Here is a 27,860-nt window from a genome sequence, read left to right as displayed (position 1 = left end):
AAATGCACGTCATAATACTTGCTAATTTTATTTCTATTCCTTTTCAATAAACATAATAAATTTTCTTTCCACCCATATGTTGTTAAAAGAAAAACTAAAATATTTAAGTCACTGAAAAACGGGAAGAGAAGTCATAAGTATAACAAACATCAATTAAATACTATCACCAAAATTAACATAATCAAAGGGTCCATGCAACTACAAAGACGGAATTTTAACAATAATTTTTTGCAACTAATTGTGGAAAAAAAAATCTTGTGAACTCTGTATCCTTAATATCCCAACACACTCCTGGTAAAAGTAGAACTCGAGCTACAGTTCTGGAGGGTCTAATGTCTGTCAGGAGCCCTGGTGGTGCAGTCGTTAAGAGCTGTGGCATGTCACAGCTGCTGATCAAAAGGCTGGCAGTTTGAATTCACCTGACGCTCCTTGGAAACCCATGGGGCAGTTCTACTATGTCCTATAGAGTCCTACGAGCTGGAACTGACCCAATGGCAAAGGTTTGGTTTTTTTTTAAATGTCCGTTAACTTCTTCTAGAGGACTATAGTTTGCAGCAATTTACCATAGACTTCAGACATGACTGACCTGCAATCACTGAGCAGTTAAGGTAAGAAAAGTGTCACACAGTACTATTCTTGAATAATTCTAGATGACTGTATGTTGACAGGAAATGGTTTTTAACAAGTATATTTCATCTACGCTCTTAAGGGAGGCCAGAAGCTTCTTCTCCTTTAAAAAAGAAAACGTCTTCTCTTATCAGCAGGGAAACAAAAACCTCCTTCCTACCTCCAGCCCTGACACTTGAAAACTCTTCACTAATGATCAGCACATGTCAGCTAATGGAGTCTGGCAGAAATGACTGCAGCTGCTGCTGCTGAATTCTGAGGAACATAGTCCAGTTCGATATAACAACCTCAGGCACTTATCCCCTGCTCCAGCACAGTCTATGTTGGCAAAAAATAGCACTAAGGCCTTCTTAGGACTGCACCGGGGAGTCAAAGCCTTTGCTCCATCTAATCACAATGGAAACTACCTGTATAGGCAAAGACTTACCCTCTCGGGGCCCCCAGCTTCATCTGTGAAGGGCACTGGTCATGCTAGATGATCCTTAAAATCTCTGGTATCTTCAGGTCTCAGAATTAACAATGAATAACTGCTAACATTTACTGTGTACTTACTGAACGTCAAAAATTCTACTAAGGATTTATCTTTACTATCTAATATAATCCTTACCACAGTCCTGCTGAGGTAGGTACTTTTAATAGTTAAGACTAGGGCCTTTGGGATCTGCTAGAAATGGGTTCCATTTCTGGCTCTGTCAATGAAAGCTGGGTGACTTTGGGCAAGTTACTTCTTTATTTTCACTACCTCGCTTAATCTGAAAAAGGGCAATAGAATTATCATCCCCATATTTTAGTGATGAGGAAACTGAAGCTCCGAAAGGCTGAAGTCACTTATTTAACTTTACACTATCTCTGTGCCCACATTACTATTTGTGGGGCAAAGAACTAGATTTGGCTTTTTATATATCTGTTGTCTGAAAATTGTCCAAGCAATTAAGGTGCTTTTTGTTTTTCTAAAATAGCCAGTAGGAGCTATACAAGCCCCACACTTCAAGAAGGGAGGGAGGCATGATACAGCATGCAAATTCACTGACTGGATTGATTATAACTAAGCGTTAAGGCACCAGTCATGCATATCTACTGAGGCCCCAGTGACTAAGGGACCCTGGACTCTGGAGCTTCCTTTTTAGGCCTCCTGGAGTGGTGAAAACATCCAAGCACGTATGTCACCTCCCTGGTGACAAAGGAAGTCTCATGCTGAAACCTCTCCCAGATCTTGCCTGATATATTTCTTCGGTTGTATCCTTTCTGGTTGTAATAAATGCGTAACTTTCAGTGTAGATAGTTGCCGTGAGTTTTGTGAGTCACTCTAGCGAATTATCAAGCCCACTGCGGCTAGAAAAAGCCAGCAGGGTCTGGTACCTGCCTATTTGGCAGTTATTAGAAGGACAGAGTCGTACCTTGTGTGGAACCAGCCTTGGGTGGCTATTGGGCAGAAAAGGGCTGTGCAGGCAATTGTTTTGTAAAGACCTAACTCTGGGTGGCTAGGGTAGGAGAGAAAATGCCACATGTGTGGTTGGTGTCAGAGTTGGAGAAGTGGGACAGTGGGGATGTGAATTTATCTTTACGTTTTGGGGATCAGCCTTGTGCAGATTTTTATTTGTGCACTACTGTAGTACAATATTCAAAATAGGAGGTCTATGCCTACCTACAAACAAAACATCATAGCTCTTACTGCTCAGCTGACCTCTTAGATTATTCCTAAATCATAGGATCTAAAGAAAATATTAAAAATTTCCACATTTGAATAAAGAGACTTTTTTCCTTAAGCTTTACTCTCTTAGGGAACGTCAACTGTAAAATTAGCCTGAAAACATCCTCCATCTCTATAAATAAATGTCTTTCTAATGAAATGCAATTCCTTGTACTTCATCATTCTGGAAGGAAATGTTAGATACGGACTACAAAGGGAAGAAAATTATTTAAGATAAAGTAGATAACAGTACCTAAAAATTGCCCTAGTCAGAAAGACAGTGACTTTTGTCTGCAGAGTGTCCAATTCTGTTATAGTAATGTGATTTTCCAGTGTTTAAAAAAAAAGACATAGAAAAAAACAGCACGTTGAGCCAAGACTATTCTACGTCTCTTTAAGCATAAATGTAAACTGAGAACAAAAGGAACAGATACATCAGGATACCAAAAAACCAACCAGTTGCCGCTTAGCCCATTTCTGACTCATGGCGACCCCAGGTGTTTCAGAGTAGAAATGCACTCCTTAGGGTTATGAATGGCTGTGACCTTTCAGAAGCAGATTACTAGGCCAGTCTTCCAAGATGCCTCTGGGTGGATTCAAACTGCCAACCTTATGATTAGCAGCCAGATGCTTAACTGTTTGTGCCACCCAGGAACTGGTTGTTTCTGACTCTCTCTCTCTCTAACAGTTACCAAGTCCATGAAGTAAGTACTCTATATGTTAAGGGAACACAGCAACAGATGGAATATGTGTATCTGCCTATAATAAATCACACAGGAAATTAGCACAATTTTTTCACATATTACTTGCAACATACTTTGAATAAATCTCTGAGTTCAGGCTTAGGTACCCTCTCCACAGATATCTAAAAACTGGGTTTGTATGATGGCAAGGAAGACCCTCAATGAGATGGATTCACAGTGGCTGCAACAACGGGCTAAAACATAGCCATGACTGTGAGGATGCTACAGGACCAGGCAGTGTTTTGTTCTGTTGTACACAGTGTTGCTGTGAGTTGGAGCTGACTCAACAGCACCTAACAACAACATCATGATGGCAAACATAGAAACAGAACGAAAAACTCCCATCCCAATGTTTCCCCATCGCAAAAACCTATTTCAACTGAAGACACAGATGGTCCTGTAGAGGGTAGTAAGGATAGCAACAAATTTCAGAAAAACTGTGTATAAAATCGCATGGTATGAGCTTATTGAAAAGGGCAATGGTCCCTATAAAACAGCAGAAACCTAGCCTAGTTACATAAAAAAAAAACAGAAACCTAGCCTAGTTACATTAAAAAAAAAAAAAAAAAAGTTCCATATCTGTGTTTAATTCTAACTCCCACTCACGGTGTAGATAAACCACCATAATCATTTTGATTTTTATCTAATTCATTAAGTCAGATAACCTTCATTTCTCTTTAATGGGTGAATCTTTTACTTCCTGATGTTTTTCTTACTTACCTTCCCTTATGTTTCTGCCAAAATTTATCAACTGGAGTTAAATCATAAGACTTCTTGTTTTTTCTCTTTGGCCTGGCACCAGCTGGAGAATTTTCTGCTCCTGAAGATTCTTCCAAATTAACTCTGTTTAAGTGGAAATCCTAGAAGAAAGTAATTTTGTTTTAAATAACTTTCCTGAGTTTAAGAGCCATAAAATTTCTTCAACAAGGAAAACAATCAAGATGGATTCGTCCTGTCTTCTCTAATGTTTCCAAGTACAAAATACAGATCTGAAATTCAGAAGATCTCCTTCCAATGATTTGTTACACACAAATGTATCTTCAAGTCTTTACATATTTTAACTAAAGTAACACAGGTTTAAAATTTCAACCAATACATAAAGAGTAAAGCCACGTTAAGATTCTTGTGTATCCTAGAAAAATATTTATGCATAATAGCATAAATTTACTGAGGGGAAAAAAAGGGGTGGGGTCTTTTTTAATTTACTGGGAAAAAATGGGATTATATATATTCTGTGCATTATTTTTCTCATCTAATAATGTATCCCAGAGCTCCTTCCATATCTGTTCATATATATCTAGCTATCTCATCTTCATCATGGCTGTATAGTAGTCCAATGCTCAGCTGTATCAATTTATTTGACCAGACCTCTTGATGTCTGGTTGTTTCCAGTAACAAATATAATCTTAAGTATAATTTTTAAGCTCTTGGAGAGTCTTAGGCTACAATAAATGCAGTACTCCCTTTACATAAATTCTAATAACGAGTCAGACCAGTAATTGCTGAACCTCTCTGCTTAGGATTAATCTTATGCATTTGAAGCTTGATTTCCTTGCCCTTTCTCAAAAAACAAATATATAAAAGACAAAAATAAAAAGAAGTATCTTTTCTATTCTTTTTCCCCTTCTTGAATCAGACCTGTGGGTTCCTTCACTTAACAGGAGTATTTTACAGTTCAACTATACTCTGAAGAACAGCAAGCTGGAGATAAAACATGGCTATCAACAAATGAGTATAAGTTAAGGATGAGCAAGAAAAAAATTATAAGGAGCAATTATCCAGCATGACTGTGATATAATCACCTTCAGTTCTAAGGTATCTGCATAAGTTTTAATTAATGATTAAGTTTCTAGGCGTTAGCAAATATATAGAATATAATCTCTTCTTCATAAAACAAGACCATTGACACTGACCTTTCTCAAATAATCCCTCACAATAGCTTATATCCTTGCCATTTTCCCCTTAAAAATAAAAAACTAAAATACAAACCCATTGCCATCGAGTCAATTCCAACTCACAACAACTCTTTAGGGCAGAGTAGAACTGCCCAATTGGGTTTCCAAGGCTGTAAATCTTCATGGAAGCAGACTGCCACATCCTTCTCCCACGGGACGGCTGGTGGATTTAAACCACCAACATTTCAGTTACAAAAAAGACTGCAAAATATATCAATGTCTAATTGCCACAGTGGAGTAAGTACCTTTGTTTTATTTATATGTTCAGCCCATAAAAGAGAAAATCACAAATAAGTAGTAATAAAATTTCCATATCAAAAGTGAAAAAACTGAGGCATAGAGAAATAAGTAAATTGAACAAGGTAATACAGAAATAAGTGGTAGAACCAAAATTAAAACCCAGAAAGTCTGACTTTGAGGAGCCCTGGTGGCACAATGGTTAAGCATTCAGCTGCTAACGAAACAGTTGGTTCTCTGCAGGAGTAAGACCTGGTGATCTGCTTCTGTAAAGATACAACCAAGAAAACTCTGTGGGGAAGTTCTCCTCTGTCACATGGGGTCACACTATGAGTTGAAAATTGACTACCAAGCACCTAACAACAACAGTCTGACTTTAGAGGTAGTGCTTTTAAACATTATGCTAATTCCACAGTAGAAAGAATAGGGCTACTGGAATCAGATCTTATGACTTGAAATCCCATGTAGTGTAGAACACATAAGCCACAGTCACACAGCGTGGGTAGCCATAAGTGGCATCATTAAGCAACTTAACGACTAGAGAGAGTTGCAATGAATGGTCAGGACGACAAAGAAGAGTATAGTATGTTACATTTCAGCCAGTTAATATTATGTTTTTCCTACAGACTCCTCATATTATCATAAAACAAGCATAGCACTAACCTTATTTAATTCTGCTTACTTTCCCATCCCTGTATCTTAACTTCATTTTGCATAACAAATCATCCATATAAGAAGAAAATAAAAATAGAACAATTGTCCAAAACCATTTTAAGTGATATATAGCTATTAACAGCTACAACTGAGAACTCCTGCTTTTAAAAATTATGTAATAAAACAAAGTAAACTAAAGAAGGGAAACATCTTTCAAGTTAAGTTTTGTTAACTAGAATTTTTAGTAAAGAACTATTTCCATGGTGATGACAGAGTTCATTTAAAATGAAAGTTACTTGCTAGTAAAATTAAAAAAAAATTACCGCGCTATAAATAGGAAAGCGTATTATTACTGAAGTACTGATGAAATATTTAAAAGGAAACACAAAATGATAAAGGAGTAAAAGACGTTAAGAGTTCCAAGAAATAATGTAATAGTGACAAGAACGTTTCCACTGTTCGCATGACAGCAAAGCAAATATGGAAAAGTAATTTTCAATCTTGAAAATTGGGAAATTAGGACATTTAGTGCTATACACATTCATGTTAAAGAAATTCAAGGCTGTGACTTCTCAAAAGCAGATTGCCAGGCCTTACCTCTGATGTGCCTCCGGGTGGGTCTGACATACCAACCTTTCAGTTAGTAGTCCAGTGCTTAACCATCTGCGCCACCCAAAACACAAATATCAAATCCATTGCCGCTAAGTCGATTCCAACTCATAGTGACCCTACAGGACCACAGCAGAACTGCCCCATAAGGTTTCTAAGGCTGTAATCTTTACAGACGCACACTGCCATATCTTTCTCTGTAGAGTGGCTGGTGGATTCAAACCACCTGCCTTTTGATTAGCAGCCAGCACTTAACCACTGTACCACCAGGGCTTTTGCACCACCCAGGGACTATAGTAGTATGTGAAGTCCCCGGGTGGTGCAAATGGTTAACATGTTTGGTTATTAACTGAAAAGGTGGAGGTTCAAGTCTACCCAGAGATACCTCGGAAGAAAGACCTGGTGATTTTCTTCCAAAAAAATCAGCCACTGAAAGCCCCAAAGAGCACAGTTTTACTCTGACACACATGGGGTCATCGTGAGTTGAAATCACTGAATGGCAACCAGTTTATACTGTGTGTGTATAAAACCAAAAAGCCAAATCCACTGCTGTCAAGTCATTCCGACTCAGAGCAGCCCTACAGGACAGGGTAGAATGGACCCACAGGGTTTCCAAGGAGCGACTGGTGTATTCAAACTGCCAACCTTTCCGTTAGCAGTCCAAGCTTCTAAATCACTGCACCACCAGGGCTATGTATAAATATATATATATTATACACACACACACACACACATACACAGTTTATATGTATACTCATGCGCCACATAACGTCCGTTCCAGCAATGTCTGACCACATGTATGTCCGTGGTCCTCAGGGTTACGAATGTCTAACTTAGGTACAACCAATAGTTAGGAACCAACCCCCATGAAGCCAATATTAAAAATTTGAGGTACATACGATGGTTAATAATAACAAACACGTGCTACTTTGCGACATGGGTCAAAACATTATTATTACTACCATATTACTATGTTGAAGATGTTTTAGTGCATCTGGAAGTGTTTCTTCAATGGTTTTTATGCATAGAAAGGTACATTATATGCTATACACTTAGACAAACATTTGACTAATGTTAGATACGAATTGTGTGTACCTACAGTTCCAATTTACATACAAATCTGACTTAAAGGCGGGAATGGAATTCATCCATAATCCAAGGACTGCCTAAATATAATATGGTATTCACACAACGTCCGAATTACATAACGTCCTATTTCACAGAATGTATCGTGGATGTTAAGCCACACATGACAGTACTAAAAAGGAGCCCTGATGGCATAGCAGTTAAGCACTCAGCTGCTAACCGAAAGGTCGGCAGTTCGGACCCACCAGCTGCTCTATGGGAGGAAGATGTGGCAGTCTTCTTCTATAAAGATCTCAGCCTTGGAAACCCTATGGGGCAGTTCTACTCTGTCCTATAGGGTCACTATGAGCTGGAATTGACTTTACGGCCACGGGTTTGATTTGGTTTATATATTATTTTAATACTACTATAGCATTTCTAATGAGCTGGAGAAATCCCACAGATAAATTGCTAGCAATATGGAAACATCTTCTACCAATCTTCATATGATAATGTGAACTCATAAGCAATGTATTCTGATTCTAGAAAAGCTAGTAAAAAATTTGAGCCTTAATGATTTAGAACTGCACTGCCTAATAGTTGCCACTAGTCACATGTGATTCTTGAGTACCTGAAATGTGACTAGTCTAAATTGGGATGTGATATATGTATACATATAAAATACATACTAGATTTCTAAGACTTAGTATAAAAAGAAAATATAAAATATTTAATTCATGTTTTAATCGATTATATGTCGAAATACTAATATTTTGGATTACTCAGTTATATAAAATATATTATTAAAATAAATTTCACCTGTTTCTTTTTACTTCTTTAATGTGGCTACTATAAAATGTAAAATTCCATCTCTAGCTTGCATTGTATTTCTATTAGACAGCATTGATTCAGAACCGCTAAACTGACCAATGATTACAAGAAGCAAGAAGAAAGTAAATGAATACACGAAAGACAACAAAGGGAAGAAAAATCTAATTTGGAGTACTTGTAAGAATAATTTAATTGAAAAAGAAAATCCTTTGTAATGTGCCCCATTATAAACATAAATGTTATACTTCTAAGGAAGTAAGATATAAGGGGAAAATGGTGGCACCTAATGCTAGATTGGAGCCCTGGTGGGGCAGTGGTTAAGAGACTGGCTGCTAACAAAAAGGTCGGCAGTTCGAATCCACCAGCCGCTCCTTGGAAGTCATTATGAGTTGAAATCAACTAGATGGCAAAGGTTTGGTTTTTTTTTTTAATGTTAGATTATTGATAACACCTGAATAGTACAAATTCATCTTTCTCGTAAATAAAAATTTAATCCAAGTTCAGATAATAGCTACAAATATGGAGGAATACTGAAAAGCCACCATTAAAAAAAAATGAATGGAATCAAGGCTGTCTTCTGACCTTTGATATAGCCAACACACGTTCAGAAGGAACTTCTATGAACAAGTACAGTAAAATCTGTGTTTGAATTAAATCAGTACAAAATTATATTACACTTTTGACTTCCAGGCAAATGCCTGAAACTAGGCTAACACAGTGCTGCCCAATAAATGTTTTGCTTTAATAAAGACCTGAGGGTCAATACAGTTAACAGGTCAAAGCGTCAACCCTGAACTATATACTTAGACATCCATTTTACTGTACTCATACATCTTTAAGAAAATGAGTACTTTCAAAATGCTTCTATGATAACTTTTTAAAAAAATATACATTAATTTGGAAACTACTTTTTTTTTTTGAGTGGCTAAAAAAAGGTAAGCTTTATTACAGGTCCTATGTATATTAGTATAAGTTCTGATTGACTGTTTCAAATAATAAGAGTCAGTACCCCAGCCAGTCAGTAGCAGGGGCCAAAGCATAACAAGAGAATCTAAGATTTGAAAAAAAAAAAAAAAAAAAAAAACAAAGGCCAGATAAAGGACAAAATACTGAAATAATGTTGAAATAAAGTCCAACCCTTTGACTAAAAACCACTCTTTCCAGTTGAACAATCAAATCCACTCTTACCTCAACCAAAATACAATAAAAAGGAATCGCAATTTTCTAATGACTAATTTTGTTACATCCTGATAAAAGGAAAAGAGCACCACAAAGTTTGTCACCAGAAGAGTATATTTCCCACTTTAAATGACAACAATTGTCCTTCTGGCACACACTGAAGTTATGTAAATTTTCACTGATACCTAAATGACTATCAATGTCCCAGATTATCAGAGGAATATAAAAATATAAGAAGCAAACTGCAATTTCAAGGTAACATTGTCTATCTAGAACTTTAACTCCACCTTGTGGAGGTAAAGAATATAATTATTAAGAATTTTTAAAGCTCTGAAAAAACATCAAAAGCCCCAGGTTCACTAACAAAAAATGGCATGGTTACAACATCTCGGTTATAGTTTGTTCACATCTAGAAACTTCATTAAAATTAATGAACAGGATTAGGTCAATCTAAGTTGTGCAATTTATAAGTTGTGCAATTTATTACAAGCAATCTTTTCAAAGTGGCTAGTTTCATAAGATCTAAATAGCCTAATAACAATGTTAAGAAAAGACTGCTTAAAGAGTAACATGGAATCTCAGAAGCTAGCCTAATAAAGTAACTAGAAATGTACATTGCCCTTTTATTTGTAACAACAAGAAGCAAAAGCAACAAAATAATAACCCACATGTCCAACAACAGGGGATCTACTACTATAAGCTCCAAGAAAGCAAGAGTATGTCTGCTTTGTTTACCTTCTATGCCCAGTGACTAGCACAGCGCCTGGTACATAGTAGGAACTTAATAAATATTTGTTGAACTGAATATGTGTGGGGGGCGAAGGGGCACAAGGTTTCCAACTTTTTATCTTCTGAAATGAAGATTAAAACAAAAACAAAAAACCTCTTACCTCCTACTACTTACTTTCACCATCTTTTATTTTTAAAAAGACATTTCAGCATCAAAGATTCAAAAGAAAAATTAACGTAAAAGTCAGTCATAAAAACTCAATTCATAGTCCTTATTATTCTCATTTCACTCTGGACTAGTGAAAACTTCATCAAGGACCAGATTTAGCCTTTCTGTTTTGGGTAATCCCTGCCCTAGGACATGTTTCTTGATTTTCTCTTCTGACAAAAGGGACTCAGAGCATTATTCCTTTATACCGTGATTACCTGTGCATGTGTCCTATCTCCTTCACTGAAATAATCATGTACTTTAATTTTCTCCACTGGGGAGTCCAGAGGGAGCCCAGGAACTCTTCAATTTCGAGAATTAGAAAGGATCCTTAGGTATCTCAGTGCTCTGATAGCCTCCACTGGCCTCTACAACACAACTAACTGGCAGGAGTGAAGTTAGGTAACCCCTGATATGTAGGTTCTTACTAAGATCTTCAGCTCTTGCTCCTATCCAGCAATCAAGGCCTCACCAATCCAATCTGACCTGAGGCCATCAACGCTATCTCATTATGCCCATTAATCCCCCTTTAAGATCCCATCTCTCATTCTTATCCAACTCCTGAAACCCTTCTGTCACAACCTCTGGATCTCATACTCGGTCATCAGCAAAGTCTCCTATTCTCAATTTCTTTTTTAGACTTCTCTTATACTTTCGTCCTCCAACTCAACTCCAATTGGCTATGTCTTACATACAGCCTTCTCAGATGGCAACTAGTTTTTTTTTCCCTCTCAAACATCTTACGCCACTGGGCCTGGGGTTGGAGTCTTCTTTGTGATCCCCACACCATTTACTTGCTGTCTTCCCTAAAACAACCTTAGCTTTGAATCTTGTGTCATCAGTCTGTACCACTGGTTCTCAATCTCATTTTTGCCTCCTCCCCCAGGGTATATTTTGCAATGTCTGCAGTCATTCTGGTTGTCACAACTGAAGGAGTGCCAATGGCAACTACAGGGTAGGTGCCAGGGATGCTGGTAAACATCCTACAATGTCCCAGAAAACAAAGCATTATCAGATTCAAAATGTCAACAGTGCCAAGGTTGAGAAATCCTGGTCTATACTACTCATATACACCTTCTACAGACCTGTAGGACACTTTCATCTCCTGTGTCATCAACATATCTCTTGATCATTCCCATTTGTACACAAACATGCTGTAATTTCTCCTATTTAAAAGTCTTTTCTGACCTTACATCCCTTTCCAGCAATCACTACTCTTCTCAGCTCTGCTACACAACAAAACTCTTCTAGAGTTGTCTATATAGCATTCCTCTCCTGTCAATCTCTCTTGAAAATCCAGTTAACTTCGGTTAGTATTTTGCCCCTACACTATGGAACCTGCTCTTAAGTCACTAATAACCTTTACGTTGCATCCATTGCATACAACCATGACTACTTCTTGTTGTTTACTGTTGAGTCAGTTCCAACTCAGAGTGACCCTATAGGACAGAGCAGAACTGCCCCACAGGATTTCCAAGAAGCTGCTAGTGGATTTGAACTGCTGACCTTTTGGATAGCAGCCGAGCTCTTAACCACTATGCCACCATGACTTCTTAGTCCTCAGTATTTGTCCAAGTTGATCCCTCCTTCCTCTCTGAAATAGTTAATTCACTGGCTTTTAAAAATAACACAGATCTAGTTCTCATACCTTATTGGCTGTTGCTTCCCATGCCACATTCCTGGTGGCACAGTGGTTGCAAACTACAGCTGCTAACCAAAAGGTCAGCAGTTCAAGTCCACCAGGCATTCCTTGGAAACTCTATGGGGCAGTTCTGCTCTGTCCTGCAGGGTCGCTGTGAGTTGGAATCGACTTGACAGCAACAGGTTTGGGTTTTTTTTGGGTATTCATCTCCCTGTCCTCTCAATGTTGAAATGCCTGAGGGTTCACTTCTTGAAATTCTTCTCTTTTCTATCTATAGTCATTCTCTTTGTGATGTCATCTTGTCTCCTAGCTTTAAAACCAACTATACATGGACCACCTGTAAATTTATTTCTCTAGCCCCAACCTGTCTCCTGAACTCCAGACTCCTATACCTAACTACCTACTCAATATGTCCACTTGGATATCTTAACAGGCATCTCACGCTTACCTTACTCAAAACTAAACATCTGATCTTCCCCTCAAACCTGCTTCTTCCATGTCTTCCCCATCTCAGTAAAAAACAATTACGTCTTTCCATCTGCAAAAGCCAAAACCTTGGAGTCATCTTTGACTACTCTCTTTCTCTTAGATCCCCTGTCTAATACATCCGTAAATCCTATACTGTACATTCAAGAGATAATCAAAACTTTCACCATTTCCATCCTAGTGTAAGCCATTACCATCTCGTGCTACGATAGTTCCCACAGTCTCCTAACTGGTCTCATTTCTTCTCTTCTCCCCCCAAATCTCCTCTCAACATAGCAGTTGGAGCAATACTCTTAAAATGTCCCCATTTCCCTTAAATCAAAAGCCAAGGTCCTTACAATGGCCTATGTCCTATAATATCCTGCTTCCCATGCTCTCTTTAGCCTCATCTCCTGCCTCACTTCACTCTAGCCACACTGGCTGCCTTGTCATCTTTCAAATCTATCAGGCAACCTTCTGCCTTGTATTTCTCCTGTTATTATTATTATTTTTATCCCATAGCGTTGATTCCCACTCATCGTGACCCCATGTGTCAGATTAGAACTGTGTTCCACAGGGTTTTCAATGGCTGATTTTAAGTAGATTGCCAGGACATTCTTCAGAGGCACCTTTGGGGGGACCTGACCCTCCAATCTGTCAGTTAGCAGCTGAGTGCATCAACCGTTTGCACCACCCATAGGCTCTATTTCTCCTATATAGCTACATAATCTCTACCTTACCTCCTTCAGGTCTTTCTTCAAACGTCACCTTATCAGTGAGGTCCTTCCTATATAAAATATAATGCTTCTCATCATTTTCTACTTTATTTTCCACCTTCTGACATGTTGTATTTTATTTATTGCCCATCTTTTCTACTAAAATATAAGATCCAGAAAAACAGGAGTATTTCTGTCTGCTTTGTTTGTTGATGAAACCAGTGTCTAGAACAGTGCTCGTCAAAGACTAGGAACTCAAATACTGGTTGAATTGAATTCTTCTTCTCTGGCCTCTTCCTCGACCTCCTAAAATCAGCTTCTATACTGTCTTACTCATAAGATTAATTCAGTGGTTCCTTGATTCTTTTTGCCCTCTCCACTGAATCTGAGTTGACTGCTATTTCCTTGATACTCATCCTAGAGTCAGAACGTAGGACTCTAGGATAGAGAAGTATGTTATAAGAAGAGAAAGATTAGTCCAAAGGACTAATGGACCACAACTACCACGGCCTCCACGAGACTGAGTCCAGTACAAGTTGATGGTGCCCAGCTACCACCACCAACTGCTCTGACAGGGATCACAGTAGAGGGTCCTGGACAGAGCTAGAGAAAAATGTAGAATAAAATTCAAAGTCACACAAAAAAGACCAGACTTACTGGCCTGACAGAGACGGAAGAAACCCTGAGAGTGTGGCCTCCAGATACCCTTTCAGCTCAGTAATGACGTCACTCCTGAGGTTCATCCTTCAGCCAAAGACTGGACAGGCCCATAAAACGAGACTAAAGGGGCACACCAGCCCAGGGGCAAGGACTAAAAGGCAGGAGGGGACAGGGAAGCTGGTAATAAGAGGACCCGAGGCGGAGAAAGGAGAGTGTCGACATGTCGTGGGGATGGCAACCAATGTCACAAAACAACGTGTATTGTTTAATGAGAAACTAATTTGCTCTGTAAACCTTTATCTAATGTACAATAAAAAAAAAGTATAACAGAGCTGCCAATTTCTATCTCTAATTCTGAAATCGAATTTATTAAATATATATTTTAGAGCTAACATCTGAGTTTTAAAGAAGTAAACTATTAAACCTAAGCCATTTATTGCATGTCTTTTATTTCCTTTCTATAGGATATTTCAAGCAGTCTTTGCAATAATGACACATAATTCTTAGAGGACTGGGCTAGGTTTAGTAAACTAGAGTTCTAGTCTTGGTAAGCCAATGATTTGAGTTCAAATCCTTTTATTTCTGTCTCTCAGTTTTTCTGTCATTAAATGGGGCCTATTCTGGTCCTATTAAATAGCACCTTACAGAGAAAGTACTTGTGCAGCGATTTTCTTCCCACTGCCTTTGAAGATTGGGGCTGTGCTACATTCATCTGTGCATATCACATTCTCTACACAATCAACACTAAGTAGATGAACGTATGCATGGATAAATACAAATTTTTGTTTTAAGGATAAAATTAGATAGTTGGAAGTACTTCAAAAACATGGTGTAACATTTTAAAAAAACAGAAACACTATTTCTAGGGGAAACATTTATTTACTTTCTGAATAATAAAAAATAATCTAAAAACAGGCACTCATTTTCCTCTGTTCCCTTTTTCTACATCATTGCCAAAAATACCGCTAATTTATCTTATCATTTAAAGATCATAAATTTAGATCTTTAAACTTCACTGCTTTACTATTCTTTAGCATCTACATTCACTGAGAGCAAATTTCAACACTTTTTTGTATGTCTCTCTCAGTTCTATCCTTCTCATCTTTGTTTCTATAGCTATGATATTAATTTTAAATGTAAATATTACATTTCAGTAAACAAGTGCTATATTTAGCTTCTTACCAGTACATCATGCACCAAAGCTTGATATGTCCAAGTATGGTGTAAAGGAGTTGCCAAATCTATGTTTCTGTCAACAAGGACCAATAAAGGCCTTTGGAAGCTGTAAATATATTTAAGAAAAATTATGTAACTGTTCATACCAGTGCATACATCTACAATTACCTAATACTTTCTAGTATATGTCATTTTGATATGAACAATGGTTATGCTAACATGGAAACTCCACAATTCTGTTTTAAAAAAAAATTTCTAGTAGAGCTAGTCAAGTAAAGAAATGCTTTGGACTACTTATCGCCATTGTGTAATGCTAGATTATAAGTTTTTAGAGAAGTTTCACAGAAGCAATGTGTACAAATACTTTTACAGAATAATTTTTGCAGTTATCAAAGTAAGTTGCATCTGCTTAGAGATATACTTCACATTCTAGAAAAAAAGGCAAAATCAATAATCATTGTCAGCTCAAGGGAAAACATAATTAAAGAGAATAGAATCTTACAAATATACACATTTGATAGTTTCATAAATCACAAGTTACAATTTTTTGCTGTAAACACAAATTCAAAACACCAGACCCTAGGGAAGTACTTCAATGATAAAGTACAAAACCAGAGCATCCTGGCACAAAAATACCTAATTATATGAATAATTATACTCACTTAATAAACAAGGGATATGACCCTTCATGCACCGTTTAATCATTATTACAAGACGGATGTGAAATGAACTGCACTGAAAGCAGACTGAGGCAGGAAGTTATTTCTTTGCCATGTGTCCACAGTAGTTTCAGAGATGTGCTTTAGAGGCACTATTGGAGTACATACCACTTTTTAAAAACCACTGCTGATTATATTAACTACACATATTTTCTGCTACAAACATCTAACCATTTTAGTGACTCTGCTAGGTATAGGGGAGTGGATTCTTCCAGTTGCACTACTTATAAGACTACGGGGTAAAAAAAATGGGAGTGGTACCATTACCACAATCATTTATTATTCCGGAGCAAGGTGGAACACAAGGGAGGATGGCCTATGGCAGAATTTCTCAACCTTAGCCCTACTGACATTTTGCGCTAGATAATTCTTCCTTATGATGGTTGTCCTGTCAGTTGCAAGATGTTTAGCAGCATACTACGAGGCATCCTATTAGACTATGGTTAGCATCTCCCCAGCTGTGACAACCAAAGTTGTCTCCAGACATTGCCAAATGGCCCCTGGGTGGGCAAAATTGCCTCTGGTTGAAAATCACTGTTGTTTGTTGTCAAGTTGCTTAGTTATTTTCAAATGTATTTAACAATAGTCAGATAAGGTTACTTACCCCTAGTTATAATAATTTTAAAATGCACCAAACAACTGTATTATAATAAGAACAAATTTTTTAAAAATTATACAAATAATGTCTTTATATAGGTTTCTAAGGCCTGTACCAGAACACCATAAAAAAAAAAAAAACTATTAAGTAAGGTATGACCTAGGAGTTGCTCTTGTTAAAAATAAGCTGAGAATCGACTTTCAGATACATTGTGAAGAACATTTAAGACGAGCAGTGAAATTATTCAATACTTTAGAAAAACACAGGAGCTGAAGCAGTTGCCCAAACAATTGAAACACAATGTTAGATTTAACCCCAAATTTTAAGAGTAGTACACAGGCCTTAGGAGCCACAAAAACTGACTTGAAATGAAGAAGTCTATAGAAGGTTATCAAGAAATTCTTATTCCTGAAGGGCAGTTGATGCTGTAGGCATCAATTTGTTTTCACAGGGTTTGTTAATTCACCTAAAACTGAATATAAGAATTAATTTTCCAAAATACGTCTCTTCTCCTTTAAATAAAATTCTCAGCCATTTGTATGGTTTTCTTTACTTCTTCATCCCAATATTCTGACCATTATTAATTATCAAAAGATAAATGCATAGTTTTTTTTTCTTTTTAGTATTTCTATTAAAAAAACTGAGCTGCCAGTAACTTTGGCATTACTTCCTCATGCCAGAAATGCTAACAAAGACAAAAATGCTTGGCAAGTTTACGCTAAGAGTATTTTAATGTAAAAATGGAAATCAGATAGGTAGAAAGAGATGTTAAGTATTATGAGTTTTTCACTGATTTTTCTTCATTACCAAGGTGTTTAATGATAATTCAAAGGAAATGACTTCTGACTTCCAAAGCCATATAGACAGGAAGTTCTTCGGTGGTCTTACATGTTATTCAAAATGTATCTCAAAAGGTTTAAAACTGAAACATCAAATTCTCAGCTTATTTATTTTTAACAGAAGCAACCAGTATGTCATACATTCTCCTTCAGATGATAAAATACAACAGAAATTTCTATCCAGAGAAGGCAAACTAAATAAAATATTCCATTTGTATTTCAAGAACAATTTGAGTTAAAATCCTGATAGTAATCACTTCATTAAAAAGGAATAAACATGTTTCAATGATAAGGATAAGAGTATTATATTCCTATCAGACAAGAAAGACAACCAAAAAGTTCTACAAATGTTTTATTTTTAAGTCCCTATAAGTACATTAACTAACATAATACCTGAACTGGCCGGCTCCAAGTGTGTCACCTGTGAAGAGACTGTTTCTTGCATCTCTTAGATTTTCCCGGAGTTTCTTATCTAGTTTCTGAAAAATCAAATTTGCAAGTAACTCTTAATAATTTCATAGAACTTTATATAAGGTAATACATAATGTGTTCCTAGCTTCATAAACAAGAAAATTACAATTTTTTTTTTTACAAAATAGCAATTCTAAGATCTTCTAAATGTTTTAGCTTCATTTCTATTTCAATACTACCATAACTAGGACTTGAAAAAGACCAATGCCTTCTCTGCTGTGACTCAGGCTTGATTTCACTAATGAGAACTTTTAGTTTTCTAATTTTACCTTAGGTCCAGGAAATGCTTTGCAGTAACAACCCACCCTCTCTGCTCAAGCATGATTCTGTTGTACCAAGGTAGATGTATATATAGGGAAAAGGTCCACTTAGATGGGTGGATATGAAGTGACAAGTAGAGGCTGCAGGAGAGCCCAGAAGAGAAATGGAATATGTCAAGGAGAACAGCCTTCCAGCAGTCAGTGATTCATTTAGGCTAATAAAAACTTCAAAACATTAACGTTTCTCCCTCTGACTTTCCCTGCCTCCTATCCTCTCTCCCTTTCAGTAATCCTCTGATTTCTCTAAGAGTATTAATTTCTTTAATACATTTTTTTAAATCTTCCTAGCCAATTTTTGAATGCTCAGTCTACACTGAATATTTTACTCCAATATAGTGGGATAACAAAATACACATCACCATTTTAAAAATGTTTTGACTGTTAATGAATATTTGTTAAATGAAATTAAATATTAAATGACTTGGGGGATCGAATAAGTATAAAATACTATTGGATAGACAAGGCTGAAAGAGGAACACATGTTTGAGTAGGAAAGAAAATGCTAGAAGAGCATACTGAAATAATTTTACTCTATCACACAGAATTATATAATGATTAGTTTTTATCTTTGGTAGAATCCCAATGTAAAGAAATGAAAATATTTGCCGCTGATACTTAATCTATAACCAACAGCAACCATACACTTAACATTAATGAAAACACTGAGGTAGTTACAGAAAATAACTCACACCAATATTGCTTATGCCCAAAACCTATTATTTGCATGAACTTACCACTGCTACCATTTCTGCTGCGGTTCCTCTTGAGCATCTGATTATAGGTACAGCACCTATTTTAACAATAGATTTAGCACTGATCTCAGCCTTTGATAATTAAAATGCATATTTACAAAATACATCAATGTAAAACAACACACAATTTTAGGCTACAAAGGTAAAAGGTTTTATAATCTCAAGAGTAAAAGCAAAGTTCAGAAATGAACCTTTTCCTTTAAAAAGAACCTTAGGGAGTAAGAAAAGGCACTGGAGTTAAACAATCAGTGTGACAAGGTTTTTTCCAATGAATCTACTGAGTCAGCATTTTGAGTCCCTATACGCAGTTTCAAAGTTTCAACGTTTACTCTCTACTTTAATCTGACTGCATCTTTCTAAAAAATACTAGTTTAAAGGTTTACAGAAAGCACATTCTTCATATTACGTGAAATGCTCATAAAATATGGCTTCAATCACTATCTAATCAACTTAATTTCTCCCTCCCATTACTTCAATAAACTTTTTCAAAGACGAAAAGCCTAAACTAATAGAAAAATATCCAACTGCATTGAAAATCTCATGAAACGAAATGAAACATTGTAATCTACCTTATGCTACAGTTTTTGCATTTTATATTCTATAGGAAAGCACATTCAGTCAATTGCAAAAAGTAAAAATATAGACTTTTCATGAAGTTTTCTCCTGTTAGCAAAAGTTATAGATGCTTGTCATAAAAAATTCAAATAAACCAAACCAATCCCATTGCTGTTGAGTTGATTCTGATTCATAGTGACCCTACAGGACAGAGTAGAACTGGCCCATATAGTTTCCAAGGAGTGGCTGGTGGATTTGAACTGCTGACCTTTTGGCTTTTGGTTAATGGCCGAACTCTTAACTGCTGCTCCGCCAGAGCTCCACAAAGCCATACGCGCACAAACACGCACACACACACAGGAAACCCCAAACCTGTTGCCACTGATTTGATTCCAACTCATAGCGACCTTCCAGGACAGAGTAGAACTGCCCCATAGGGTTTCCAAGGTGCGGCTGGGGGATCAAGCTATCAACTTTTTGGTTAGCGGCCAAACACTTAACCACTGCACCACATAAGTAAATTCAGATGATCCAAACAATGTTTTAAATTTTGAAAGTCTAGATGGATTAGCATTATATGCAAATGCCATGTTTTATGGAGCACTAGGACTTTGTCTTAATAGTTACCAAGCATATGTCTCTACTCTGAAGTATATTTGAAATTTTTTACAAAATATTGAGAAATTAGCTGGTATATAGGTGAAGTCACCGCTAAACCATTCAAATGATGTATTTGAAAGTTACAACTGCCAAAGAGGTAATTCACTTGGTCTGCTAAATGTTAACTCAAGAGGAATAAAAACCAAAACCAAACCCACTGCCGTTGAGTCGATTCCGACTCATAGCGACCCTACAGAACAGAGTGTAACTGCCCCATAGAGTTTCCAAGGAGCGCCTGGTGGATTAGAACTGCCGACCTCTTGGTTAGCAGCCATAGCACTTAACCACTACACCACCAGGGTTTCCGAAGAGGAATAACCAACATCAAATTATTAGAATTACGGTTTTACCCCAACTCTGGTAAAACCATAATTCTAATAATTTGACGTTGGTCTCTATAGAGAGTCTGGAGAGATCCAGAAAGCCTGTAGAGATCCAGACAGATAAAAAGGAATCACATCACAGTATAACAAATTAAAATTAGTTATTAAATAATTTGCTTTGAAGATGCAACCAGAAGGATTTGAAAACTTACCCAGTGTAACAAAAAAGCAGAAGAGGCTGTCAACAATAGTGTCCATAACAGTCTCCATTTCTGTGTCTGTGATATCTGGCCTGTTAATGGCTAAAATGACATAGGTAAAGGGAAAAAAAAGGACCAAAATTCACATTTTTGTCTTTCATTAAAATCTTTAAATTATTCATTAAAATTTTAATCAATATCTGATAACATTTCTAGTACTCAAATTCTTTATGCTTTAAAATTTTTTGAAGTGAATAAGTTTTCATTAAAAATTAAACTACCTCATCCCAGAGGCCACTTTTCAGCCAAACAATACATTGGCCCATAAAATAAACAATAAAATGTGTGAGGAATACGTTCCTTTTAACAATCAACTGTACAAGACCAAATGGTCAACATTTACCCAGAAGCAAAGATGAGAAGGCAAAGAGGGGCAGGGTAACTGGATGGATGGAAATGGGGCAGGTGGGGTGGAAAAGTGCGAGTGCTGACATATTGCAGGGATTGTAATCAATGTCATAGAACAATCTATGTATGAATTGTTGAATGGGAATCTAGTTTGCTGTGTAAACTTTCACCTAAAACACACACATATACCCAAAATTAAACTACCTCAAAACAAAATACAACGTCAGTACCAGGAGTTTAATATTAAGGGGAAAAAACATACATACACATATAAACTATAACTTTTGCAAGAGTAAATTGGAAAATAAATATCCTATTTATTTATTCACAAACAGCAGATGGTCTCAAGAAACTACTGATCCTGTTATCTAGCTACCACCAAAAAAAGACAATGGAAATCAATTATGCCAAGACCAACATCACTCATCATTTTCTTTGCACTGTAAGTTAAATGAATTTTTCTTCTCTATCACACTGAACAGCAGTGGTTTCCAAACTTTATTGGGTATGAGAATCACTCTGAGAACGTGGGGGACTTCCTGCCTCCTAAAATATGAGAAAATAAATTTTTGTTCTTCAAAGCGACCCACTGGTGTCATTTCTCTTACGGCAACACTAGGTAACTAGGATAACATGTAATATTTGAGAGAATTTGGAATATAACTGCATAACGTTTAAGTGCTCTATCTCTGGAGTGAGACTACCAAGGCTTAGTAGCCTGGCTCTGCTGCTTCCTCATCAAGTTACTTAATATCTATGCCTCAGTTTTCTCATCTAGAAAATGGAAATAATAATAGTACCTACTTCACAAAGTTATTCTAAGGAGTAGAGGAGCTGATACATAAAGTACTTAGTACACTGATTCAGAGCAAGCTATTACTATTATTACTGAGAATCTGGGAGCTCAATTATGTGATTCTACCCTAAAATGAGTAATTTCAGACTCGTGACTTTAAGTTGAGAAGTATAAGAAAATCTAATTGAAATTTTTAAGTATGAGAATGTTTAATAAACTTTTGATTCATTATATATTTTAAAAATTTATTTTAAGAATTTGGGAAGATTTTACTAGTTAAGATTTACAAATTTGCCTGGTCTGGTATTTGAAGGGCTTAAAAAAAAGAAAGTTTAATATAATGACTATAAATGCAATTAACCACGGTGCCCAGTTGTTTGGCGAAGCACCAGACTAGAGGTTGCTGTGAGGGTATTCTGTAGATGTAACATTTACAATCAGCTGACTTAAGTCCTAGTCCCTGGTCACTAAATGTTAGTAGCAGCCTTGGTAACTGTGGCAACCAAAAACGCCCTTACATATTTCCAAATGCTCCTTAGGGGGCCATACTTCCCATTTAAGAACCATGGAAATTCTAATCATCCCCAAAACATCTCAATCCTTAAGTAGCAATTACTGATTATTTCACTGAATTGGCTAACAACATCTACTGCATCTTGAATTTCCTTTAAGTTATTCAGCACAGACAATGTAATGCACTGGTAGTGCTGGTGTGTTAATTTTAATCTAAGATCCCAGGAACGATCCGTTACCAAAATTGAGAATAGAAGATTCCAGGACAGTTAGACAGCATCTGATTAAATGCCAATTCTCAGTAGTGAGATTGAGATGCCACTCAATCCTAGTACTATACGAACAGGATGTAAGAGTTTAATAGTCTATACTTTTTTGAATGGCACTTACACCTTATTCCAAAACATTACTGTAGTAGCTGATGACTCCAGAGACTTACTGTTTTTTGACCTTGACAAAGAGCATTAGCTATTTTTTAAGTGATTTACTTTGTGTTCTCTATGTGTCAGAAACTTTTCTAGACATTGTATATACGCTAATCCACTTAATTCTCCACAAAAAACTCTACGAGACAGATACTGTTATTATCTCCATTTTACGGATGAGAAAACTAAAGCAGAGAGAAGTAACCTGTTCTTGTCCAACGTCGACAAACTAGAAGAGTAACAGAATTCTGCTGCTAAAACACTGCGGTATTTGCCACAAGTAAACCTTGAGTATAAGTTGCTGTTGGGGCACCTAAAAGGTCAGAGAATTGGTACTTAAGCAAGCTCATAAAACAGATCTATTAGATTACAATTACTGAACATTTTGATCAATTCTATAGAATAATCCTGATCAAAAGGGGGAACATACAGACCAGAATTTCAAATTCTCATGGACTCCAGACTTTCTGGAGCCATGGGGGCTGAATGAACTCCTGAAACTACTCACCTGACATAATCTTTAAAACTTAAACTAAAAATATTTTCTAAAGTCTTCTTAAAACCAAACAGTAGTTTAGCTTAACTAGTTAAAAGAAAAGTCTGCCTTAAGCATTATGCTGTTTTATGAACTATGTACATGGGATCAAAGTAAGAACAGCAACTCGAAAGATTAAATAGGAATCTTAGGGGACAGTGAGTTTATGTGAATGAGGGAGAACAACTCAGAAAAGGAGGGTGAGAATGGTTGCACAACTCAAAGAATGTAATCAGTGTCACTGAATTATACATGTAGAAACTGTTGAACTGATGCATGTTTTGCTGTATATATTCTTAACAAAATAAATTAAAAAAAAAAATAGATCTATTAGCGTTCCTGCCACCAAATGTTATTTTTATGTGACAGAATTCAGTCTGAGAGTTGTTTTCTTTGTTTTTAAAAATCTTTTACTGTTATTCATAAAGCTACTCTACATTTAAATACATACTAGTTTTACAGATGATTTTACAGTTTTACTGCTGTAAACAAAACTAGTTTTCGAGTGCATTAAACATGTTCACTATTTTTTTCTTATAGAACACCATTCATTTTGTTAACCACTTAACTCCAACATTCCTATTTTTACCTACCGCGATATGAAACAAGCTCTTTATTTTGATTACATAATACAAACATATCATCTTCCAAAGTAATAAAATTGAGATACTGGTCAAAAACCTAAAAACAAAAGAAAAGGTTTACAAATCAAATTTAAAATATAACCATGTTCAAAGTAAATTTAATTTGATTTATTCTACCAATGGTAATTGGTAGTTACAGTGTTAAAATAGTTACATTCGCTAACTAAAAATTGTGCTCTCTAGCAGATTACCTAAATGGGCAGGAATAAAGAGTTAAGAATATTGAAAAGCAATAAAAACAAACTTTCATATAAATATTAAGGATGAGAGGAATGTTTTCAGAGAACAAAATTTAAACAGATATAAAATTAAAAAAAATTTTTTTTTTAATAAAATTAAAGCTTGTTGACTGTGACAGGAATGGACATCAATTTTGAAGAAAAACCACAATTTAAAAATATTATATCCACTTTAATCACACTTGCCTAAGAAAGTCACAGTAACTTTTTCTACCAAGAATTTTTATAGACTATAAATAAAGTGGGAAAAAGTTCTACCACTTTTTTAGAAGTGCAAATTAAAAAGTAAGGAAATGATTTGAAATAAACAAATTGAAAGCTGTCCTTATAATTTTATGTAAAATTAATGATAAATTTTGGAAGAGCAAGAACATTAAGGCATGAGCCTCAAAAAAATCAGAGGTAGTAGTTGACCACCTATATCTAAGAATGAAAAATCTATCAGTGGGGAACAAATGGAAGTAAATGCACAGCTGTTTAGTATTTAATTTGCCCTACATAAAAAATCAAACCCACTACCGTTGAGTCGAATTTCAACTCATAGCGACCCTACAGGACAGAGTAGGATTGCCCCACAGGGTTTCTGAGGCTGTAAATCTTTACGGAAGCAGACTGCCATATCTTCCTCTTGTAAGGGTGACTGGCGGGTTCAAATCGTCGACCTTTTGGTTAGCAGCTAAGCAATTAATCACTGCGCCATCAGGGCTCCCTTGCCCCACACGGTTCCCTTGAATTTTTATTTATGTCTTGTCCAAATTCAAATGGACAAGAACAGGGCTAAAATTGGGACTATGTTTGATATTTTTATTTATAACTGAAAGTGAACCTAACTGAAAAGTCACTATGATGCAGAATTACTAGTCTGTTGTGAATTCCTTCTCCCTTATAACATGCAACATAGTTTCTTTGGCTCCTATCTCCTAAAGTAAGGAAAGATCTAGAGACAGTACGCTGACTATAGTGAGTACAGTTAAAACAACACCCAGATATTTTTGATGGACAGCTTATGACAACACAACTGTCAAACTATTTTTGAATTGAGCTAAAAAGATTATACAAAACCCCGGCCCAAAGCAAAACTGATTCTGCTGATCAGTTGTGGGGTTTTTTGTTTTTTCCTTTCAGATCTGTAGAACGGTGGGTTCCTTTAGATTGGTTTCTTTCGCCAAGTTCACGTTGTAGATGGTTTACATTATCGGAACTCTTCCTAAAAGTACCGAGTCTAAACATTTCATCCTGCTCATCTGAATTTTATGTTTATGTCAATTAACAGGTTTCAGAGTACTGTTAAATTCTAGAACATTAACAGAAGGTTGTCAGCCAAACAAAAGCTCTTACCTTGGCTACCTGTGTCACTGCACTAGCCGCTAATGCTGCATTTGCAATATCTTCCAGTTTACTTCTTGAAATAGCAGAAATAAAATTTAAATAATAGGATTCATAGAGTTGATTTCGAAGATCCTAAAAATACAATGAATACTTTATTCTATTTTAGGTTAGTATAAAAGACGACGGCCATTAAAAACGTTTTCAGCAAGATTTGGGAGGATAAGATACATACTTAAAAGACAGGAATATAAATGACAATCAATAAAAGTAGCTCAAGAAGACAAGGTCATGAAGAAACACCAGTTATATGGTTACCGGATGTGACTGAAATATATTTTAATATTTAAAGTTAGAATACAGCACTTTGAAATAGTGTATCTACAGTTTTCTTAAAAAGATCCTGATGTGGGTCTCTAATATGGTGAAAAGCTTATTGTATCTGACAGATGATGACACAACAAATACAAAACCAAAATTGCTTCCTTCACAGACAAGTTTTAATTCAGAAATGATCAATTCCAGAAGTATTTCTTTTCAATTATCTAAAATTAATGGAATTTGCTGTAGTGAATGACTCAGTTATGCAAACTCTTAAATCTTCTTTAAATCTAAACAAATAAACAAATTACCAGAACACCTTAAATCTAAGATGTCACTGATTCTAACAGGTACCATTATTTTATATACCACCAAGAATTAATTGTACCAATAAAATTTTACGACATACCATCAATTCTAAGATACGTCTGATTTCAGAGATATTAAAACGTGAAAAACTGAGGGACTGAAGCCTGTATGAAGAAGGTGGCCAAGCAGAGTGGTGACATAACAAAGAGAGAACTGAGTAAATAAGTAAATATATTGAGGATAATGGGGTCTATGTTTCTCATTGTCAGAAAAAGGAGTTAGAAATCTGCAAAGGGTAACAACAGAATAAACCCTATGCTGTTGAACTGAAATTGGAATTGGAGGTGTAGGCTGGTATGTGGGTGTGTGTGTACATGTGTAACAAAGAGAAGGGGGAAAGGGGGTGTCAGTAGAGGGAGGGATATTTATAGAAATAAACACAGATATAAAGTGTATGTGTGTTGGTTCTCTGAAAAGACAAACAAAATTAACAAATATTTAGTTAGACTGACCAAGAAAAAAGGGAAGATTTAAATTGCTAGAATCAGAAATGAAAGGACACTCCTACCAATCTCATACTATGAACAACTGCGTGCCAATAAATTAGATAACTTAGATGAAATGGAAAAATTCCTAGAAAGGCGCAAATTATCAAAACTAACTTAAGAAGAAATAGAAAATGTGAACAGACCTATAATGAATAAACAAAAACTACCCACAAAGAAAAGCTTAGGCCTAGATGGTTTCATAGGTGAATTCTACCATCCATTTAAAGAATTAATACAAATCCTTCACAGATTCTTCCAAGAAATAGAAGAGGGAACACTTCCCAGTCCATTCTTTGAGGCTAGCATTACCCTGACAACAAAAACAGACAAACGTATCACAAGAAACTAAAGACCAATATTTCTTAGAAACAGAGATGCAGTAACACTCAACTAAATACTAGCAAATTGAACCCATCAACATGTACAAGGAATTATACACCAAACCAAGTGGATTCATCCCAGGATTATGAGGTGTGTTTAACATTCAAAAATCAATTAATGTAATATATCGATAGAATAAAAAACAAAAACCACATGATCATTTCAGAAGACATAGAAAACACATTTGGAAAAAAACACATTTTCAGGATAAAAACACTCAACATTTCTTAGATATGACACCAAAATCACAAGCAACAAAAGAAAAAATAGATAAATTGGAATTCATCAAAATTTTAAAACTTCCTACTTCAAAGACATAATTAATGGAGTGAAAAGGCCACCCATAAAATGAGAGAAAATATTTGCAAATCATGTATCTGATAATGGTCTAGTCAAACAATATATAAAGAATTCTTATGACTCAACAATAAAAAGACAAATAACCAATTAAAAAGTGGGCAAAGAGGGTTGAGAAGGGAGAGAGTTGACATGTCGTGGGGCTGTTAAGTGACGTCACAGAACAATTTGTGTATTATTTGATGAGAAACTAGTTTGTTCTGTAAACCTTCATCTAAAGTACAATTAAAAAAAAAGCAGGCAAAGTACTCGAACAGATTTTCTCCAAAGAAGATACATAAATGGCCAATAAGCATAGGAAACAATATTTAGTATCATCAGTCATCAGAAAAATGAAAATCAAAACCATAATCAGATACCACTTCACAGCCACACGGTTAAAACCAAAATGACAGAAAATAACAAGTGTTGATGAACATGTGAAGAGACTGGAAC

The 27,860-nt window shown here is 36.0% G+C and overlaps 1 protein-coding gene across 2 annotated transcripts in view; it reads right to left on the bottom strand.

The window, feature by feature from the left end:
- SCFD1 (sec1 family domain containing 1) overlaps positions 1 to 27,860 on the bottom strand; it is an 88,500-nt gene that overhangs the window by 49,461 nt on the left and 11,179 nt on the right. For both annotated transcript variants that reach the window (XM_049897648.1, XM_049897647.1), the window contains exons 5-11: positions 25,522 to 25,644; positions 23,894 to 23,981; positions 20,636 to 20,725; positions 18,868 to 18,923; positions 17,736 to 17,821; positions 15,193 to 15,292; positions 3,781 to 3,920 (exon numbers count right to left, since the gene is read on the bottom strand). In XM_049897648.1, coding sequence (XP_049753605.1) covers positions 3,781 to 3,920; positions 15,193 to 15,292; positions 17,736 to 17,821; positions 18,868 to 18,923; positions 20,636 to 20,725; positions 23,894 to 23,981; positions 25,522 to 25,644 — 683 coding nt within the window. The remainder of the gene's footprint in view (positions 1 to 3,780; positions 3,921 to 15,192; positions 15,293 to 17,735; positions 17,822 to 18,867; positions 18,924 to 20,635; positions 20,726 to 23,893; positions 23,982 to 25,521; positions 25,645 to 27,860) is intronic.

The sequence above is a fragment of the Elephas maximus genome, chromosome 10 (genome assembly GCF_024166365.1).
Source record: "Elephas maximus indicus isolate mEleMax1 chromosome 10, mEleMax1 primary haplotype, whole genome shotgun sequence".
In the NCBI taxonomy this organism is placed as follows: domain Eukaryota; kingdom Metazoa; phylum Chordata; class Mammalia; order Proboscidea; family Elephantidae; genus Elephas; species Elephas maximus.
The sequence above is the reverse complement of the archived record's forward strand: the minus strand, read 5'-3'. Positions and strand labels throughout refer to the sequence as shown.